The 23,379-nt window shown below is 38.1% G+C and overlaps 1 protein-coding gene across 2 annotated transcripts in view; it reads right to left on the bottom strand.

Moving 5' to 3' along the window:
* Positions 1–23,379, bottom strand: part of chd1 (chromodomain helicase DNA binding protein 1) — an 89,171-nt gene that overhangs the window by 8,173 nt on the left and 57,619 nt on the right. For both annotated transcript variants that reach the window (XM_052116265.1, XM_052116264.1), the window contains 9 exons: positions 22,828–22,988; positions 19,383–19,424; positions 19,167–19,300; positions 18,938–19,076; positions 11,689–11,839; positions 11,432–11,554; positions 6,789–6,938; positions 2,841–3,098; positions 2,462–2,587 (listed from right to left, as the gene is read on the bottom strand). In XM_052116265.1, coding sequence (XP_051972225.1) covers positions 2,462–2,587; positions 2,841–3,098; positions 6,789–6,938; positions 11,432–11,554; positions 11,689–11,839; positions 18,938–19,076; positions 19,167–19,300; positions 19,383–19,424; positions 22,828–22,988 — 1,284 coding nt within the window. The remainder of the gene's footprint in view (positions 1–2,461; positions 2,588–2,840; positions 3,099–6,788; positions 6,939–11,431; positions 11,555–11,688; positions 11,840–18,937; positions 19,077–19,166; positions 19,301–19,382; positions 19,425–22,827; positions 22,989–23,379) is intronic.

The raw sequence follows: 23,379 nt of genomic DNA, 5'->3' as shown, positions 1-23,379 counted from the left end.
CATTTTTTGGCTGTAGCATGCATTTTTCAAACCCACAATAAATTGTACAGAAAACTACCTCACATTTTAAGGAAAGATTCCAAGAATTCATAAATAATATTGTATACATTTACAATCTTGTGAAAATAATATATGTATTTTTATTTTTATTTTTTAAGTACAATTTTCAGCATGTAACTCCCAGTTTGTTTGCCCTTTCTCCCTCCAAAAAATCTTATATCATTTCACTAGATGGCAGCAAATACAAGGAAAAATCATGTTTCCTATATCACCTTCCTTAATAATAAATGGATCTGAAATGTAGATGCAGCAGAGATTGACACGTGCACTGGTTCATAGACAACAAATGTATATTTTGAGCACATGCGCACTGCTTCAGTTTCATTGAAAATCTCTGCTTCTGAGTTGTCTAGAAGATCAATCTTGGTGTCATTGAAAAGATTAAATCCTCTTTGGAAAGCTGAGAAAATTATACTGATGATTTGTTTATCATGCATTGTCATCTGGACTGCATATTTTGTTCTGGATTTTGAGACATAACATTGGATTATTTACCCAAGCAAGCTCACCTCAGAGACTACTAGAAAACGAAGTTAAGAATTGATCTAGAGTTTGTGGCTTACAGAACAGTGATAAGTGCAGACATGAGACGTTTGCCTTCACCGTCTTATTTCACTTCGTGATTCTTTTGATAAACTTCCGAACTGGGCGTTACGACCACAAAATAAAGTACATAAGTCACATTCATGAGAATGAGAGCTTTCATTTGATACATGTCTATTAATGTGCTATATGAAACACTTTCATTTCATATTTATTTTTATACATCATTACCAAAAGATGGCACTCATTCGTGAAAAGAATTTTAGGTCTTATCTTGTTAATGTAATAAATGCAAAAATGATGGAGTTCGGTACAAAGTCTAGATTCTAGGCTTTCAAATGGTACCACATATGCCTGCCTTGTGGATCCAAGGACTTTTATTTTGTAATCCTCAACTTATTCCACACTCCTGGCAGTGCCCAAGAACTAGGTACCGGGTCCACAGAGTTGAACATTTTTAATTTGTTCTGTTCATTAAACAAAGTGATAGTATGTCTTCAGAAGACTTGGAATATAGCACACGAGTCATATCAATTAAACAAAGTGATAGTATGTCTTCAGAAGACTTGGAATATAGCACACGAGTCATATCAATTGCTTTTACTCTGTTGAAAACACAAAAAAAACAAACCAACCAAAAAAAAAAGAAACTGAAGACTTTTTAAAAATATCATCTGCGTTCTACAGAAGTTCTTCAAGGAGTACATTTACATGGGTAGTAATAATCGAACTTCCACGGGTTTTTGCATTGTCAAGAAACAGTCTTCATTTCTCTGTCCAAGAATACATGACACAATGTGCAATCGATGTAGAAATGACATCAGCTGAGGAAATGACTGACATCCAGTTGACTTTTTGCATTGAAGTATTCAGTTAACTAGCTTGACAACAGTGAGACGCAAACACAGGCAAAACAATTAGAAAAACTTTACAGCCACATGCATTTTTAAATTTTTAACTTATTAACTTTGGTGCAGATCAAAAGTACGGATAAAATGTTTAAATATAGCATACATGGCAATAATACTAACACTAGTGTGCTAACCTTGGCATAGTACGTGTCTGTTAACCTCTTTTATTGTATTTTATGATGGAATTTGTAAAGGGGGAGGAAGAAGAATGAGCAATTATAATAGCAATGATGTAAGATTGCTTCAAACTGAATTTCCAATCTTTCAGCCCTCTAAAGCTCTCGCAGTGGATGTTAAAGCTGGCGAAGTGAATAGGGCATAGGGATGATCACTTCTGAATGAAACGCATGTGTTTTTGCTCTTCTTCTCTGCTTTGTGTTGCTTTCATCTTCTGGGTTAAATACACATTATGCGGCACTTCTGTTTTAGCATAACGCTGAGGCCTATTGCGGTCCAATTGACATTCATTTATAAATGCTGGATGGAACCGATCTAGGTCTGCTCATTTGATTTTGCAAAAACATTGACTTGTACAAGGTCGGATTAACACATTTACAAGACATTTTGAAAATAAATGATTGCTTTAATCTGACTGAAATCAAACTTTTAAAGTGCATGTTAATGCACTCAATCATTCAGATTTAGAGGGACATAAGGGTGATTAACAAAGACAATTGTATTTTTTGAGTGACTACAGTACTTCTTTAACAGAGTTACTGCCCATAAGGAATGTTTCCAATTCTCCAAAGTCACTTTCCATTTCTATGGAGGCTGCCTTAAAAGGTTGCTGCCTACAGAGATAGGAAACAGCGAGGCAACTCACTAGGATTTGGAACGGAGTTTGGAACAGCATTTTGGTCACTACCCAACTTCTGTTCCTCGCAGTAAATAAACAGTACACGTGAGCTCAAGTTGTTCCAGCTTTATAGGAGTAGACCATAACTCACCACACTAAAAGTCTTCTGGTCCAGCTCTTCAGACTCCTCAGAAGCTGGAATACTCTCTCCACCTGCTGGTGTGTGCATGGGAGTATCATCTTTCTTTTCCCACACTTCTGTTTTCACCTCTGGAGCCTAAGAACACAATCAATGGCTGTTTAGATAACAAACCCGTAGTTGGGTACAAGAACCACAGTGATACATTGCTGTCCCATAAACTTGTGAGCTGCCTAGACAGCATTTTGGGGAACCTAGACATGTGGACTTTGACTCTAAACAGGTCTATAACTTCCAATAATATGAGTAGACAGCTCAGCATGTTGAGAGACAGCCATAGTTTTGGGTGTTATTATAGTTGTGATCTAATCAGTGTCATAACCATGGTGACCTTCTCTGCCGGGGACTCTTCCTCTCTGTGTACAGGGTCCAGCTTAATTTCCTTTTTCTCTTTTGGTTCCTTCTCTTTGCTCTCACGGCTCTCCTCTTTTTTCTCCTTCTTGATTTCTTTTTTCACCACCTTTTCCTTCATTTCCTTTTCTTCCAGCTCATTAACCTGAGGCTGCTCCTCCTCAGACTCCTCTTCCTCCTTTACCACCCGCTCTGTGGCCCGTCCCTTTCTATTGGGCGGCTTCACAACAGATGTTTCCTGTGAGAAACCAGAAAACACTTTAAAAGAGATCATGATATGCCTTTTTTATTATTCTTTTAATGAGTATCCCTTATAATATTAGTAAAGATTCTTGCACAAAAAAAACAAGTTATATATATTTGTAAAACATGATAATTTTCCACCCTCTTGCTGTTTAAAATCTTGCGGTTTAAAACGCTGTCATGTAGCGACCTACTCTTCTGGAGGTGTGAAGCTGTTGTTACAAACCAGCTTCACTCGGTGTCCCGCCAAAATAAAAGCTCCATATAAATGGACAAATATCTCACTACTGTATTATGTAATATTCACTAATAATAATAAAAAAATAAATTCTGCAGCTCCTCGTTTCTTATCGCGGCCCATTCGGCACGTTTCACGGACGAACCACCGGCCCGCTAGGTTCTCCTGATGGACATTCTGCCCCTGATCAGCCCAAAAGTGCGTCGCCCACCGGGAAAAATATTTAATACACTATTGAATTTGTTCCGATTCTCTTATTATTTTTTCTGCCCTAAAAGTGTCTGGGCGTCAGAGACCGTATGTCGTAGAGACCTCAAACTTGGCAGGATGGTTCCAAATCCCCCCACTACTCCGGCATAAACACATGCGGTTCTCGTTAAAAAATCTTCTGTTTTTAAATGGGTTTAGGCAATTTTTTTAAAACAAATAAACAGTTTATGGTCCAGTGGTTAAATAAATGTCTTCTGAAGCGATCAAGTTGGTTTTGGGTGAGAACAAAGCAAAATATAACACCTTTAAAGGGCACCTATTATGGAATTTTGAAAATTACCTTTCATGTAGTGTGTAACATAGATTTAAGTGAACAAAAACATCCTGCAAAGTTTTATATATGAAAGTTCACCGTAAAAAAAGTTATTGTCTCTCAAAAGTAGGAGTCGACTCTGAGTCAATGTAATTAATCATTTTTCCAATGAGTCATTTTCCTTTTCGTTGTGACGTCAAGACGAAAAATGATCAAATTGGCCGCGCCCACTCATTGCGCGCGCAGACACCAGGTAAAACTTTAAAACATCATGTCGACAACAAGACACTGTGTTCTGAAGTGCATATCAAAAGCGACCTTTTTTTCACTGCCCAGGGACGAGCATGTGAAGAATCAGTGGCTAGAGTTTATATTTACAACTATACCACACAAGTATAGCCCGAACCTTGTGCTGTGTTCGCGTCATTTTAATGACGATTGCTTTACGAACATGAATGCTTTCAAGTGTGGATTTGCGAGCCGGTTGATACTGAAGGAAGGTTCAGTACCAAGTTTATTTGGATCAGCTTCCTCCTCCGAATCACAACCTGTAAGTATTATTAATAATTGTTGCTTTTTTTTTTAGCATGCTTAAGTATTTGTGTGTGTTGTGTAAGTTACGCTCAGCGCAGCTTCTAGGTCTCCAATGTCAATTTTTTTGAAATATGTGAAATGTTTGTCGATGTTATTGAAGTTGTCATAAAGAATAGAGCAATAACTTGTAGTAATGCAGTGCTTTACCAATATGTTTATGCGTTGGGCTAACGCAAACAATAACTGATTGGGTGTTTACCACCGAACTTTGGGCTATGATCGATAAATCAACTCAAATTCCTTCTCTGATTTTGATTGTTTTATTACAAAGCGGTGATGGGCGTTCCGTTTCCGACAATCTCTGCACAGAGTATACCAATCACAACTGACTGGGTCATCTGACCAATCACCACAGATTAGCGTCACACAAAGGAGGGGTTTGGAAAAATGAGTCGTTAAACGAATCATTTGGGAGTCGGTGAGCAAATCAGGTAAACATAACTGCATATTATAAGACAACAAAAGTGTTTTTTTGTCATTGCATGCATGGAAAACTGTTGTTGGGGACTCCCAAAACAATATTAGGAACATTTTAAATGCCATAATAGGTGCCCTTTAAAACTGCACATCTGGCCATAGCAGACTCTAAGCATGATCATGATTTCAAGTTTGATTACACTTCCTAGTGCTTGATGCATGCACAAAGCGCTGGATGAAATAGGAAGTGTAATCGAGCTTGAAATCATTATCACAAAGAAGAATTCTGTCATTCTGTATGTTCTTACTCAAAACCATCTGGATCACTTCATAAGACACAGATTTAAACACTGGAGTTTAATGGATTATTTATGCAGGCTTGATTAGCTTTTTGAAGCTTCAAAGATCTGGCCACCATTCACTAGCATTGAATGGACCAACAGAGCTGAGATATTCTAAAAATCTTAGTTTCTGCAGAAGAAAAAGTCATACACATCTTAGATGGCATAAAGGTGAGAAAATGAGAAAACTAATTTTTGGGAGAACTAACCCTTTAAGTTCCAAATCAGTAAAGTTGTTTACTCATGAATATTTTATAACTAGCCCTATAGAAATGAGGTGTTAAGTTTGATGTCCCACAGCACCTTGAAGTACAAAAACTGAATTCAAAAGGGAGATGCTCAGATGATCAAAATAACTAATTCAATCAAAACATGAAATGCAACTACATATTTTAAATAATAATTGCAAATATAGGAGGAAAAAAAAAATCTGCATCACATGTATGGATGACAAGCCACCACCGAAGACAATTTTTGACCTAGAAAAATCTGAAGACATCATTATAACAGCATTTGTGATGCACTGAACTTCCCTATGACGACTCATGTTAGATTGAAACAGAATATTTAGCAGGAAATAATGACAAGATGATGTTATCCATCAGGATTTGACTGGATGTTTGCATGTTAGGTGATCATATTATTGGTTAATAGAATTTGTCCTGCCCATGTGGCTTGGTTACGTCATTGGAAAATCTGTTTCAGAGTCGTTTAACTCATTTTGCTGAAAGATTATGAAAAAACTACCAGCATCATTGGATTTGCGACTCGGGACATCAACCCGCTAGTTTTAAAGTTAGCAACAGCGATAGCAGTATCATTTGTTCATGCGACTTTTGAATTGTAAAAAGAAATGGCTGTGCAAAACCACGCCATGGTCAATAAACAAGGTGCAGACATTCCTCTCGTTAGCAACGAACCAAATGACGTGAAACGAAAGAGTCTTTCAGGAAGTGTCTCAGCTGTTGGCCGCACATGGCTACCACCGGACCTACCAACAGTGTAGGGAAAAGTTATTAAAAAAAAAAAAAGAAAGTGGAAGTGGTTTGACCAAATGGACACTATCTAGACTGGTGAGCAATGGGAGAGAGAGTGCCCTGGACTGGAGTCCAAGATGGAGGATGGTACGTTAACTCTATACTCTGCCTGAAAGCTTTACTTTATTTAGTTGACCAGCTGGAAAGCGTGCTTCTAAAACAACTTGGCCTTTAACTGTTACACTTGTGTAAAATCACCATGCAACAACTGCTTTATGCAGCACAATGAGTTAGTAGCTAACAGCTAGCGGTCATGTTATTGTTTTCTGTTGCATTCAAGATGATGTCACAGCAGTAGAGGTGGCTCAACTATGACAATCAGCCTATATAATCCCACCCAAGTTGAGGGAGCAGTAAACAGAAGTGGAAAAGCAAGCTCAGAAAAGTAATGCGAGTAGAGTTAGTTGAACCGTAATGTGCAGTGGAAAAGTGACATTAGACTCCATGTTGTCATTAAATCTTTTCAATAAGTAACATCTGATAAATCTGCTAAGTGCCCATAGTGGAGGGAAAAGGCTTAAGAAGCCTCACATACCTTTTCTTCTTCCTCCTCCTCTTTCTCATCCTCATCTTCGGAGCTCTTATCTGAGGGAGGCACTGAAGACAGACTGTTCATAACATCATCCACCTTTGGTTTCACAGCTTTATTCTTCTTGCCTCTGGGTTTCCTCTTCCGTGAATTTGACTACAGAGCAGAAGAGACTGCATCAGTTCCTATATTACAGGATTTTGTGCTATGGAACTGAAGGGCGTTTTCAAACTTAGTTAAGAGCATTTAATTCAGGACTTGTTGCATTGTCTTGTCTCCCTTAGTTTGGTTAATTTAGGCATACTGTACATGAACACTAAAATCACACTTTGATCCACACCAAATAGAACCAATTCAAAGAAACAGCTACCATGTGAAAAACCCCTTAGTTACATGAAGACCACCGTTGCACTGTTGTGAACTTTAGTCAATTACATCACTGATTCTTGAGAAATGGGACAAAACAGTTTCCACAATTTTCTGTGGCATTTAATTCATTCAAAAACAGTCAGTAAACTGGATAATTAGGGCATACCAAATATCTGGAATATCCATAGATAAACAGTTGCTGACGTAAATTAATGAACAGAATAAAACATTTGTTTTACTCAGCCCAAAAATAGTTTATTTGCATACAACACAGGGCTCCAGATTGCGACTAAATGGTCACATTGAGACAATTGTTCCTAACAGTGCGATTAAACTTTGTACGAGTTTGCACTGGTGCAACTACAATGTTGGCCGACTCTGATTTAAAAAACTTTTTGTTATGTATGAGAAATATCAAACGGCAAACGTTATAAAAGCTAAACAAAACCACTCTAACCGGATCAGTCACCATGGCTCAATGGAAAGATCAGCACAGAGGACGCGTGTTTACACGTGAGCCGGTCTCGAGGTCTCAGCCGCGCAGATCATCATAAACTGTGCTGCGAGAAACGTGGGATGGGTCGTGGATTCTGCATTGATTATTTGTTTTAAAACTCAATGAAAACCACTAATGCGTTGGTGATTAAACCATTTAAAAATACTTTGTCTTCAGTTTATTATTTTAATTAGTAAGATCCTGATGAACGGAAACCGTGAAAGATTTTCTAACTCATTCACGCTGTCAGAGTATTTTAATTCAGCCCAAAGATATCACCAAATTTGGTACACGTATGTATTGGCACATTCTGAGGACACAATTTGCACACATCTGCTTCTTTGTGTCGCAATAATAATGAAAAAAAAAAAAATGTAAATGCCTCTATGGAACCACTGGTCCGATCGACTTGAAATTTTGCATGCAGTGTCTTCGTCCAAGGTGCCAACAACGTTTATGAGGACAGTCGCATATCTTTAAAGACATAGCAGTCATCGACCAATCAGCTTTCAGCAGCTTTTATATAGGGTTAAAGAAGGCCGACTGGAACTTAACTTGGTATGCCTTGTTGTCTCTTAGTCCAAGAGGTCTGTGCAAAATGTAAAAAAATTGGCCATTTAATGGTCATGGATGCATGTAAATCATTGTATATAATGCTATGTTTCACAAAGAAACATGCTATTCATAACATTTTGTACATCTCATTCTGAACAACTTTGTCTTAAGAACCATTTGTGTGAAACAAAACATTCAATAAAAACTTGATTATTTTTTTAATTATTTTTTTCCAACTAGTCCTAGGCCTTTTGCCCGATCGGAACCAAACCAATGCAGAAAGATTCGCTGGAGTCCCAAAATGAAAAGTAAAAGGAATTTTGAAATTTTTATTTATTGTCAAATGGTATGCCAAAACATTCATAATGGGCATGGCCTATAACTCTGGAACAGAATCAGATATTGCCACTGAATTTGCTGCTTTCTGACGAGCTGCACATATACGGGAGTAAAGTGCACATCACTTATGCAGTACATTTAAACAGGAAGCCAGCTTTCTCACAGTAAGCCAAATTCTCACAATAACCCGCTTTTTTGGTGTCCACCTAAATGTACTGACAGAAAGGTTTGCACACTCAACAGCGCCACCCAGTGCATTCTGTTATAACTGCCAGTTTTAGTATATTTTGCATGGAAACTTAAAGGACCTTAAAGGCTTGAACCCTGTTAAATCGCTGCTTGCAGCTATATTTATTATTAATAAATTACATTTAACATTACAATACAGTACTTACCATTTTTGTAAAAATCAAGCTTTTATTTTAACATTTCAGTGTGTTTTTGATGGTAGATTCTCCCCTCCAGATAAGTAGTTCGCTACATGGCCCAGAGTGATTATTAAACTTAAAATAAATACACAGCTCTGGAAAAATTAAGAGACCACTGCAAAAATCATCAGTTTCTCTGGATTTTACTATTTATAGGTATGTGTTTGAGGAAAATTAACAGTTTTGTTTTATTCTATAAAGTACTGACAACAGTTCCAAATAAAAAGTCATTTAGAACATTTGCAGAAATGACAACTGGTCAAAATAACAAAAAAGACTAAGTGTTTTCAGACCTCGAATAATGCAAAGAAAACAAGTTCATATTCATTTTTAAACAATACTAATGTTTTCTCTTCTGAAGAGTTCAGAAATCAATATTTGGTGGAATAACCCTGATTTTGACAGCTTTCATTCGCCTTGACATGCTCTCTACCAGTCTTTCACATTGCTGTTGGGTGACTTTATGCCACTCCTGGCACAAAAATTCAAGCAGCTCGGCTTTGTTTGATGGCTTGTGGCCATTCATCTTCCTCTTGATCACATTGCAGGGGTATTCAGTGGGGTTCAGGTCTAGAGATTGGGCTGGCCATGACAGGGTCTTGGTCCTCCATCCACACCTTGATTGACCTGGCTGTGTGGCAGAGCATTGTTCAGCTGGAAATACCAATCCTCATAGTCAGGGAACATTGTCAGAGCTGAAGACAGCAAGTTTTCATACAGGATTACCTTGTACATGGCTTGTAACATTGTTGCATACCTTGTAAGGATCTGTCGAATTCCAGCCTTGCTGAAATACCCCCAGATCATCACGATCCTCTACCTGGTCATCTAATGGTTAGATGGAGACCTGGAGAGGCCTACAAGCCACAGTGTAACGCAATCACTGTGAAATCTGGTGGAGGATCGGTGATGATCTGGGGGTGCTTCAGCAAGGCTGGAATCGGGCAGTTTAGTCTTTGTGAAGGACGCATGAATCAAGCCATGTACAAGGTTATCCTGGAAGAAAACTTGCTTCCTTCTGCTTTGACTATGTCCCCAAATCTGAGAATTCTTTTTTCCAGCACAACAACGCTCCATGGCACACAGCCAGGTCAATCAAGTTGTGGATGGAGAACCACCGGATCAAGACCCTGTCATGGTCAGCCCAATCTTCAGACCTGAACCCCATTGAAAACCTCTGGAATGTGATCGAGGAAAATGGATGATCAAAAGCCAAAAACAAAGCAGAGCTGCTTGAATTTTTGCACTAGGAGTGGTTTAAAAGTCACCCAACAGCAATGTGAAAGACGTATAGAGCATGCGGAGATGCATGAAAGCAGTGATTGAAAATCAGGGTTATTCCATCAAATATTGATCATCCCAAGTAAAAACATTAGTATTGTGTTGTTTGAAATGAATATGAACTAGTTCATTACTCGAAATCCAATTTTTTTTTATTTTGATCAGTTGTAATTTTCTACAAATAAATGCTCTAAATGACCATACTTTTATTTGGAATTTGGGAGATATGTTGTCAGTACTTTATAGAATAAAACAAAAATGTTCATTTGACTCAAACACATACCTATAAATAGTAAAATCCAGAGAAACTGATAATTTTGCAGTGGTCTCTTAATTTTTCCAGAGCTGTATAGTCTGTGTTTGCTGTGTGCTTCAGAGTGCTTTGCTGTGTCATCTACTCAGGGCTGTACACTTTTTTTAACCTAACCCTAAAGAAACTGAGAACTGATCTCAATACAATCTTTTCAATTGACATTGAACATTACCTCAACCCTGAAAACACATCCATAGCCCTAACCCAAAGTTCGAGCGCTTCAGATCTGGTGAGAATTATAGCTTTTTAAGAATTTGAAACAATTGTGCTTTTATGTTCTGTCATTATGCTGTGTAGTAACTGCATCCTATTTCTTGAAAAGCTGGTATACCCCTATCACACACTCTTTATGCATATATGGAAAGGGAGGGGGGTGTTTAAAATGTTTAATGTTTGCATGGAAACGTTGTTGCACTTTAAGACTAATTGGCTGTAGGTTCTGTTAAATTAGAGAAAATGCAAGCATAAATAATCATATTGATCTATTGACAATGCATAATTGCACATATATATACCCATTTGTAGCTTATGGTCAGTGCATAGCTCTGACCATAAACACGAGTAAGAAAATAGGGAGCAATGAATGATAAAAATGCACATTTTGTGAGAAAATTGAAGCAGCAGGAGGTTACACTTAAATGTGGGTGTATACCTCTAACTATATTTAAAAGTTATCCAAAATAATTTCATAATACATTAACCTGTAATTGTTGTAATTTTGTAGCCAGTTTTGTATCAGTATTTCAGATTCTGAGAGATGATTTGTGTAACAGTTATTTTTGGGAGGAAAAGGCCAAAGTTTGCACTTAGGTTGTCTGCGTATCTGATCCACAAAAAAAGAAGAATATATTTTATCTCAGGGACTCACCATGCCAGCTTGTTTCTGTGCTTCCTTCTTGGCCAGGTCTTTACTCAGTAATTTGATGAGGTAGTCGGCTCTTGTCTGAAGCTGTTTGGCCTGTGGCTTCTTGTCAGGATCATCTGGTAGAAGCTGTAACAAGTAATTGAGTCACAAATTAATTTTTATAATATTTTGTAATATATTATATATAATAACAGGAATACAACTTAATTTATATTTTATTAATCTAAATTTTGTCATACCCATCCCATCTGTTTTTCTACCTTATGTGTGAGGTTGAGGTCTGGGTCCATCTTGATCATTTCCCAGCTGCCGTATCCGTACTCATAGATACCGATGAGCAGGCTGGAATCATCCTCTTTACCCCACTCAATGTCAAAATGAGCTGCCTTTGAGTGGCATGGGATTATATACCTGAAAACGTAAAGCAAGTCATTATAAAGATAAAGATTATACTGATTAAGATTACTGGCTCAGGGTTTATCACAGATTAGGGGTAGGACTATAGGTACAGGGTTTCTGAAGGTATTATGAAACTAAATTTAAGACTTTGAGACCTTCTTAAGACCAATTAAAGAATTTAATAAATTAAAGGGAACATAATAGGCCAATATGTTCTCTAAATGTAAATGCATAATCTTTTTTTTTTTTTTTTTTAAACAAGAGGTAACATAAAAACTGCATTTATTTTGCATTTATTACTACCCAGCAGCAACTATTTGACATAACAGATACTCACATACTGCATATTCCACAAGACAATATAATAACTGAATTTACACACTTTTGAATTTCCTGTTCAAAAGTTTACATTCCACTGGTTCTTAATATTGTGCGTTGCTTTCTCGATGATCAATGACTGTTTGTGTAAATTCTTCATGAGTCCCTTCTTTATCCTGAGCAGTGAAGTTGCCCACTTTTCTTAAGAAAAATTCTCCAACAAGTGAATATTATTTGTTTTCCCCAGCATCCTCTGCACATTTGAGATTTTCCTAACCATAGCTATATGATACTGACATCCAGCCTTTGACCACTGATGGACTCATTACAAAAGGCTATTACAAAAACTATTACAAACATTCATTGATGCTCAAGGCAACACAAGAACAAATGTGATGCAAACTTATAAACAGGATGTGTATATTTGAAGTTTTTGAAGAGCAGTACTACATAAATATACCATATTGTATCTCTTATATTTGTATAAATTCTGAAACGGGTGTGAAAACTTCTGCACTTATTATATAGTTTGTGAAAATGTAGATTTTATTCTATGTTTTGTTTTTAATGATTTAACCACATTAAAAAAAAAAAATAATGTATACAAATTCCATGTAATCTATTCCATCCATATGTCATTTTGCATGTGTAATTATGAAATAACATGTCATGTCAGTTAGGGTACACATTTTAACAAATTCAGCATTAGAACCTAAAATTTGAAATAGAATCCCCACATCTCAACAACATTTAAGTGCTTGTACTATGTAAACAGTGCAGTCCTGACATTGTCTAGGGAAATTAACATTCCAGTGACCGAAAACAACTAGCTTACATTTTCACGTGTTACTCAAAGAAATGGTTTGACTTCTTTCAGCTCGTTGTTGAAAAGTATTTTTATTTGGGCATTTGCGCTGACTGACAGGAGGACAAAGAGGGCGATCGCCAAGCGCATGATGTCATTGCCATGGTAACCAGATACCATTCAGCTGATTTGTTGAAGACAACATTGAAAGAATCAATGTGTGACGCAACAAATTAGCTTCTCTGCAAATGAGACAATAGCGAGAAGGGAAATATGTTTTTTTTTATTATTATTATTATTCATTTATTTATTTAGATTTGTTTTAATCAATTTGTTTTAATCAGCTGAAAAAGGGACATGTAAAAAAAAAAATTGAGAAATGTCGGAAGACCTAGACACACCTCTTAAAAAAGGGACTGTCCCGGGTAAACTCGATCTGGCCTTAATGGTTGATAATGATTTATAAACTCAGCAAAAAAGAAACATCCCTTTTTCAGGACACTGTATTTTAAAGATAATTTTGAAAAAATCCAAATAACTTTACAGATTAAAAAATTAAATGGTTCAATGAACCATAAACAATTAATGAACATGCACCTGTAGAACAGTCATTAAGACACTAACAGCTTACAGACAGTTGGCAATTAATGTCACAGTTATAAAAACTTGGGACACTAAAGAGACCTTTCTACGGACTCTGAAATACACCAAAAGAAAGATGCCCAGGGTCTCTGTTTATCTGCGTGAACGTGCCTTAAAATGCAATGCAAAGACAGCACTACAGGGAGACAGGAATGACCGTCCTCGCAGTGGCAGACCACATGTAACAACACCTGCAAAGGATTGTACATCCGAATATCACACCTGCTGGACAGGTACAGGATGGCAACAACAACTGCCCAAGTTACACCAGGAACGCACAATCTCTCCATCAGTGCTCAGACTGTCCACAATAGGCTGAGAGAGGCTAGGCTGAGGGCTTGTAGGCCTGTTGTAAGGCTGGTCCTTACCAGACATCACCGGCAACAATGTCACCTATGGGCACAAATCCACCTTCGCTGGACCAGACAGGACTGGCAAAAAGTGCTCTTCACTGTCGAGTTACGGTTTCGTCTCACCAGGGGTGATGGACGGACTCGCGTTTATCGTCGAAGGAATGAGCGTTACACCGAGGCCTGTACTCTGGAGCGGGATCGATTTGGAGGTTGAGGGTTGGTCATGGTCTTGGGCGGTGTGTCGCAGCATCATCGGACTGAACTTGTTGCCATTGCAGGCAATCTCAACACTGTAGGTTACAGTGAAGACATCCTCCTCCCTCATGTGGTACCCTACCTGCAGGCTCATCCTGACATGAGCCTCCAGCATAACAATGCCACCAGCCATACTGCTCATTCTGTGCGTGATTTCCTGCAAAACAGGAATGTCAGTGTTCTGCCATGGCCAGCGAAGAGCCTGGATCTCAATCCCATTGAGCACATCTGGCACCCATTGGATCCGAGGGTGAGGGCTAGGGACCATTCCCCCTGAAATGTCCGGAAACTAGCAAGTGCCTTAGTGGAAGAGTGGGGTAACTTCTCACAGCAAGAACTGGCAAATCTGGTGCAGTCCATGATGATGCAGCACTGCAGTACTTAAAACAGCTGGGTCCGATTACACCAGCTATATGCAAGTTACAACTTGGTCTAGTTGTGGCATAAATGGGCACCAAGTCACAATTTATGCACTACTAAATATTTGAGTATTGCACCATTAAATTTCGGTAGGACGTATCCCTACACATAAACAATATTTACGGAAGCCTCCGACCAGGAATAACAGTTGGAATGAAAAAGCAGACTGATATTTTATGACATCAACTAGCTCATGTTATGCGTGACAGGCTTCAGTCCTTTCGACATACATTACGATGTTGATATTTACACTCATTTACATTTACGAGAGAGAGAATTTTTATTTTTTTTACTTTTAAGAGGCATGAAAACGTTGAAACGGTGCCGTTTTCAGGATGCATCGCTTGGTGTCAAGTTTCAACACATTCATATATATATATATATATATTAAAGTGAATTAATGTCTAATTTCCAAGCATGTTGTATTAATATTTATCACCCCTTATTTTTTTTTATCTACAGTTCCTAGCCTATATATTATTATTAACACAGGGCAAATATACCATTTATTAAATTAAATCTACTTTTATTACGTATCGTATTTTAATGAGGATATAAATGTATTACAGCTGACAGTTACGAGAGTAAACAAGGTTTGAACATCAACAGTAACGAGATCAAACTGAAATTAACACTTGTGTGTACAAATTTGAAGGCTGCTTATTGGATAAATACAGGTAAACGTCATATTATGCGACAACGCATCAGTTTACGACCTACTAGTTACTAAACTACTAAACTAACTAGTAATTATTAAGCCCTTAGTGTGAACTTTACGTCCCAACTTACGTGATACCATACACACAGTTAGTGCAACCCTACCGTGGTGGCCACACCAGATACTGACTGTTACTTCGGATACATTTATTTAAACCAGGCTGTTGAAAAGGTTCGTTTGGAATTTGTGGAACTTGTGAGATCACAAGGACCAAATACGTCTGCATTTGACTGCCTCTTCAGCAAGACATAAATGCCTATTTTTAGTCATTGCACCCTTGGCCCCACCAACTGGTGCTCAGTCACACAGGTGAAGAGAAGACCGGATCAGTCATGGGATATTTATCTGGAATTAAATATTTTTCTACACAAGATGAATATCATGAATCTCACGGCTCTTTTAAAAGACGCAATGTCAAGTTATAAAAAAAATTACATAAAATAAACGAGACCTCCATTCTACTTCATTCAGCTGCGCTGTGTCTTGCTGTTTTGAAGGCATACTGGACAGTTTTTGCACCCATCTGTGCAATATTTAATTGTTGGTCTTTTGTAAACATGCGTTTCCGATGATGTGCATCACCTTTCAAGAGAAGTACAAGCGCAACTTTTAAAAATGATTCTCATTCTGATGCTGCCACTGTCTGGGAGAAACGCATGCACGGACAATGTGTCGTGCACCCAACATCACCATGGATTGGATTACGTTCACGTATTCAGAACAGGTAATTGTGGACTGTATGTGTTTTTGGGCTCATACCAGCAAGGATTGCTTATAAGCTAGTCACAATATGATTCAATTTTTGCAAAGGAAATGTTAATGAAAGATGCAGCGGTTAAACACTACCAGACCCGTGAGTACTGTAAACAGTTTAATACATGAATGTTTCAAATGTTATGACTGTTTGATAGTTGCTGTGCTTTAGTGAACATTTTGGTACATTCAGATGAACTGTGTTCAGTGTACGACATGTTAACCCCGAAATGTAGTTTTAGGTTATGTGAAGCTCATTCATTTACTTCTGATTAAGTTTCAAATATAGCTTTATTTGAGGTGTTGCACAATGTTCATCAGATCAGTGGACGTTTACATTGAAGTCTTAAAGGGTCAGATAGTTCAGAACTGGGCACTTCAGACAGAGGGCTAGAATCAGGGTGGAAAATTATCATATATTATTAAATTATGGTGCAAAAAAATAGATAAACGTTACTGACATAAGTGGACCTCAGGGAAGATATTTAATCAATATCACACGAGCAAGAGTGCAATATGGCCCTACAGCAGCACTGCTGTGATTTGGCAGTGCTGATTTAGGGCCTTATAGCACGATTACGAGTGACCAGACCAGTTCAATGAACAAGAGAAAAACTGAGTACGGTCATAAAAACACATTTGTGCATGGAACTACTTTCTTACGCCATGGATCAAAACAAATTATCCAGTGAGCGGCTGTTCAGTGGACAGAAATGCCTTGTTGATGAGAGGTTAATAGACAATGGCCAGACTGGTCTGACAAAGTTTATGGTAACTCCGATAACTGCTCTGTACAATTGTGGTGAGAAGAATAGTATCTCAGAATGCTATTCTGAGATGCGGGTTGGCACTGTTTTGGCAGCACGAGAGGGACCTATACAATATTAGGCAGGTGGTTTTAAGGTTGTGGCATATATATATACAGTGAGGAAAATAAGTATTTGAACACCCTGCTATTTTGCAAGTTCTCCCACTTGGAAATCATGGAGGGGTCTGAAATTGTCATCGTAGGTGCATGTCCACTGTGAGAGACATAATCTAAAAAAAAAATCCAGAAATCACAATGTATGATTTTTTAACTATTTATTTGTATGATACAGCTGCAAATAAGTATTTGAACACCTGAGAAAATCAATGTTAATATTTGGTACAGTAGCCTTTGTTTGCAATTAAACGTTTCCTGTAGTTTTTCACCAGGTTTGCACACACTGCAGGAGGGATTTTGGCCCACTCCTCCACACAGATCTTCTCTAGATCAGTCAGGTTTCTGGTCTGTCACTGAGAAACACGGAGTTTGAGCTCCCTCCAAAGATTCTCTATTGGGTTTAGGTCTGGAGACTGGCTAGGCCACGCCAGAACCTTGATATGCTTCTTACAGAGCCACTCCTTGGTTATCCTGGCTGTGTGCTTCGGTCATTGTCATGTTGGAAGACCCAGCCTCGACCCATCTTCAATGCTCTAACTGAGGGAAGGAGGTTGTTCCCCAAAATCTCGCAATACATGGCCCGGTCATCCTCTCCTTAATACAGTGCAGTCAGCCCTGTCCCATGTGCAGAAAAACAGCCCCAAAGCATGATGCTACCACCCCCATGCTTCACAGTAGGGATGGTGTTCTTGGGATGGTACTCATCATTCTTCTTCCTCCAAACACGGTTAGTGGAATTATGACCAAAAAGTGCTATTTTGGTCTCATCTGACCACATGACTTTCTCCCATGACTCCTCTGGATCATCCAAATGGTCATTGGCAAACTTAAGACGGGCCTTGACATGTGCTGGTTTAAGCAGGGGAACCTTCCATGCCATGCATGATTTCAAACCATGACGTCTTAGTGTATTACCAACAGTAACCTTGGAAACGGTGGTCCCAGCTCTTTTCAGGTCATTGACCAGCTCCTCCCGTGTAGTTCTGGGCTGATTTCTCACCTTTCTTAGGATCATTGAGACCCCACGAGGTGAGATCTTGCATGGAGCCCCAGTCCGAGGGAGATTGACAGTCATGTTTAGCTTCTTCCATTTTCTAATGATTGCTCCAACAGTGGACCTTTTTTAACCAAGCTGCTTGGCGATTTCCCGTAGCCCTTTCCAGCCTTGTGGAGGTGTACAATTTTGTCTCTAGTGTCTTTGGACAGCTCTTTGGTCTTGGCCATGTTAGTAGTTGGATTCTTACTGATTGTATGGGGTGGACAGGTGTCTTTATGCAGCTAACGACCTCAAACAGGTGCATCTAATTTAGGATAATAAATGGAGTGGAGGTGGACATTTTAAAGGCAGACTAACAGGTCTTTGAGGGTCAGAATTCTAGCTGATAGACAGGTGTTCAAATACTTATTTGCAGCTGTATCATACAAATAAATAGTTAAAAAATCATACATTGTGATTTCTGGATTTTTTTTTTAGATTATGTCTCTCACAGTGGACATGCACCTACGATGACAATTTCAGACCCCTCCATGATTTCCAAGTGGGAGAACTTGCAAAATAGCAGGGTGTTCAAATACTTATTTTCCTCACTGTATATATATGCGCATGTCATGACTCCTTTAACACTGTGCTTGATGTGCCTGTCCTTCTTTCTGTCCTCACTGAAATTTTAATAAGCAAAGCGACTAAAGCGAACCAGAACAAATTTAATGTTTAATATATAGTTATGCACGGCACGTTTTTGACTGAGATTTCACAGTGTGCAAGAAGCCAAGTTTTCAACAAAATGTCTTGTCATTAAAGGATTTACTTCTTGATGCCTTTTTTTAATTTATTGCTTAACTTGATTGTGTCAATTTCTTGATGTTACTTTAACAAGAACAGTTCAACACAACAGTTCTGCAGTAGTTAGTTCTTGGTCACCTCTTCCTCTCCTCAGGGTCGGCAGGAATGGCTTTGTGTAACGGTGCCAGCTCCTCCTCATGAGAAATCACCAGTTTAGCATTAACCTGGACCCCTGAGATCCTGAAGGTGGGTCCTTTCACCTTTCCTCGTCTGCCTCCTGATGACAAGGCAAGACCAAAGACAATGAGGGCACAGTTTACGCAGACAAATGAGGGTCAATGTGTCAGAGGTTTCACAACGCTCTTGCCTGAGGTTTTCTCCGGTCCACAGGGATTCTCCCTCAGGGTTTTCAGACAGCCATTGTGAACGGTCTCAGCCAGCCGACGCAGATCATGTTCTGATTTATCCACAAGCTCAGCATCTCGTGCTATAGCATCAAGCCTGTCAACCACACACAGATACGTAAACAAGAGGCCAAGGTGGCACTGTCTCCAAATAAAATTGATTAAAAAATGCTTTTTACCTTTCCAATGGGCCACCAAATTTTTTGTAACTCTTGATAAATCTGTAAAGAGAAAAAACAAGTTACATTGGAAGACATTAAGTTATAGCATTGTATGAAGGAATATACAGGGTAGCAGTAAAAACATGTCAACCAGTAGAGATTTTGCTATTCTGTAGATTTTATTTAGTGCCTGATGTAGTTATTAAGCTAAGAAGCAACTTGTAGCATTAAATCAGATTAACTCATTTTAGAGTTGGAACTATCCATTTATTTATATTCGTTTTGCATAACGGTTACACAATGCGAAACTGTATTTGTACTGCTGGTCTTCTGATTACATCCATCAAGTTGCATATAAAAATAAACATTATAAGAAAAAAATAATTAACAAAAAGGTACTTCATGTCATTTTATTTAAGGATTAATTTACCCACAAATGTAAATTGTCATTATTTACTCACGCTAATGTCCCTCCAAACTTACATGACTGACTTTCATGGAACATAAAAGTTTAATTTTTAAAATTCTTCACTGGGTTTAATTACCAAATAATGAGTGAACAGTGCCTCTGGTCTGAAATTTCAGTGCATTCCAACAGTGAACATTTTTTATTTATTTTGTTGTTGGATTGCTAAATGTAGATTAATTTTATTTTGGAGTGATTTTAATTAAGAAGTTGTTCAATTAGAGTAAAAGGAAAGTGCAATCTACATTAAGCAATCCAACAACAAAATAAATGAAACAAATGTAAAATTCACGTCACTTTCAGGAGGAATATCAAAACATTGTGCAACCTCGAGTTGAGCAGTCCAACATAAAATCATTTTACAGTAAAAATTAGTGCACTTTGTGTAACACTTAAATGTTTTTCTAACAGGAATAACTAAAACTTGTGCATTCTTAATCAAGTCTTAGTTATACACACACCCAACTTAGCACATACACACAATTTCTCCCCCCCCCTCCATCTTTCCCTCCCCTCCCTCCACATTCCACCTCTCCTCCTCTCTCCCTCAACTTAGTTACAAAATTAGTGCGATTCGAGCAACAGTTAACTTTTTCTAACAGGAATAACCAGCTATTGCAATGTGCATTAATTCTCAGTGGGGCAAGGAATATAATTTAAATTATTTACAGACTGTAAGTCACACAGTTTACGCCATTTTCTTAATTTTCACATGGCCGTTAAAGTAAACAGAAAATATAAAGCGGACAAATAACAAAATTGGATGACGCATGGTGTACAGTTACGTTAGCAGCGGTGCAGAAATTACTTTTAACATGGGGGCGAAGTGACTGCTACTAACAGAAACACGTGTTGTAAAACTATATCATGTTTGGGTGGGGACAAAAAGTAAAAACCGGACTTAAGGTGCTGCCATTTCTAATTTGCATATCTTGCTCAGCACCACACTGTGGGTCTCTGGCTAAAATACTCCCATGCTTTAGATCACCGTGGGCTGAGTTTTTTTAGCTGCAGCTTGTTCTTCTGGGAATACATGCTTAAACCGGGCACTGGCATTTTAATTATTCCACTGCAACGCACCGACGCATGTTATGCAAATCGACGCATTTCTGTAATCGATGACGTCGATGAATCATCATGCCCTAGGTGGTAGTAGCTGATTACGTGGATTCCCTTGTCAAAACATTGAATAGCATAAATAGTGATGTTTCTCTTTCTCTCCCACCCACTCACCCATTTGTTCCAAACTAGCAGGTCCTAGTAAAGTGTTTGAAACCAACAAAGCTCAGTGAGCACAAGTATCTGGGTCCAACAACGGTTCTGACGGTCACCAGGATGGGGGTACTGACAGATCTGCAACCACAGTGGATACACTCTAGCCATGTGAAGCATGCATCAGGGGAGAGCCTGACTATTTCAAAAGCAAATGGTGAAAGTACTGGAGGAGCTGGACACGCAGCGCCAGTGCCTAACCAGGAACTTGAGAATTAGAAGGGACGAAGACAAGGATAGATGGATAGATGATGTTGATGCACCACATACCTATGCTACCAATTTGTGGTGGAAACTAGCTAAATTTACTGCAAAAAAACACAGGAAAGAAAGATAGTCATGTATGTAAGCATATGCTGCATAGTGCATTTACACCAGCGGTAAAGGTACACTGCTCTGCCAGAATTGTGAATAGGTAGATGTGCCATGGTAGAATTAAGTGATCACACTATGGTTGTCTGAGCTATTGAGAAAACAACAAACAAAAGTAGTTCAAGTAAACCCAATACCACACCAAGAGAACACAGATTATGGACAGGAACAGAGAAATTCTTTGGCTCTGATAAACCTTGAAGATGCTGACAGAAATGGTTATGGAAAACATTGGGAGGAATATGATGGTAATGAGTAAAAGTTAGAATGTTAAGTAAACAGGTTGTGATTTTTGAGTAGCCATCTTAGGCACTTATCTCTTTGAGACAAAAGTGGGCAATGTGAGAAATAGGCCTCAGATGGAACAATGTGACCTTGATGCTTGCTTATCTGCTTTTTATGTTTTCAGTACAGTCTTGAGCAAAACATTTACTTTTTTGTAGAGTGACTGCGAGGAAAGCAGAATAAAGCATCCGAATCGTATTTTACTAACAGTGCTCTGATTCACGCGCCATCAGTATAGGCTCGTGCCAAACTCCAGCAAAAATATAAACAAAGATATATAAACTTTGATAGTGAACGCAAAACCCTCCAGCTTCACTTTAAACGATTGTCTAATGGCAAACGTGGCAAATGTTCTTGGTTCATACATGCAGTGACACAGAGGAGAGGTAATTTTACACTGTGAAAAAATGATGAAACTGAATCTCATAGGTTTTGCTTCATGAGAAATAAGGGCTTGTGTGTTTAATCAAAGAGCATTAAAATAATGTGTGGAAGTGAAGAAATTAGGCCAGAAATATTTTACTAGTGCATAATATAATATATTATAATGCAATATATATTTTAAAAAAATCTATATTTTCATTTTAAAAAAAATATATTCTAAAATATGAGTTCCAAAAACAACAGTGTAAATGTAAAATTCACAAAGCCTGAAGTTGACCAAAAAGAAACATTAAGTATTAGGAAATATTTTGATATTTAAAACATATTTTTTTCAGCCTTAAGGAAATCATATATCCCAATTTTATTATCTGAAGTTAAATATGTAAACAAGGACTTCTAAAAGGTGTATGAAGCATACATTTACCTTAAAAAATATGACAATTAATCGTCATTGCCCTAAAAAAGACAATTAATTGTCAATTAATCTCAATTTTATGTTTGCCAATTAATCGTCAGTTAAATTTCATAACGGTGACAGTCCTATCTGTCATTAAATATTTAATTCACTGTACTATTCAATAAAGGGCATTAGCACATTTATTTAATAAAAAACATTGAAACAAACAAAGATTTTTGGAAATATATTGTTAAAATATTCGATAACCTAGGCATCATATGTTTTACCTGCGTATCTCAGCATCAGTGAAGCCCTTAATGTTCTCTCTTGGAATGGTTCGAGGTCTTCCCCGTTTTTTGGGCCGTTTCCTGTCCGAGACAGAATCGCTGTCTGAACCAGAGTATCGCCTGTTCCGGCTGCGTCTGCCTTCGTTACCATTAAAGTTGGTCTGTTATTACCAAATAAACAGATTAAAACATTGTCAAGAGGTACAGTTATAGCACCACCCCACAACTGGAGCAGCTCCTGGGTTAACAAGTTTGGTATGAACGGTATGCTTCTTCATATAATGTATGACAGGTATATGAATCATTATGTAAAATATGAATCTGATATGATCCTCCATAATAAAATAATAATACAAACACACTTTTGTCAAACAAAGCAGGTTTTGGTAAATTTGCCAACATTGTTGTAGCGTGTGATGTCTAACCTGTTCAGGTAAGAGCTGTGGTGCAGTGGTCATTGCATATGCTCAAATATAAGATTTGTTGGCTCACAAACACTCAGGTTTGAGTCTGAACTGGGTAATGTACTGATGCCACTTCCCCTCTCTCAAC

The sequence above is a fragment of the Xyrauchen texanus genome, chromosome 43 (assembly GCF_025860055.1).
Source record: "Xyrauchen texanus isolate HMW12.3.18 chromosome 43, RBS_HiC_50CHRs, whole genome shotgun sequence".
Taxonomy (NCBI): domain Eukaryota; kingdom Metazoa; phylum Chordata; class Actinopteri; order Cypriniformes; family Catostomidae; genus Xyrauchen; species Xyrauchen texanus.
Note: the sequence above shows the minus strand (reverse complement) of the source record. Positions and strands in the feature narration are given on the sequence as shown.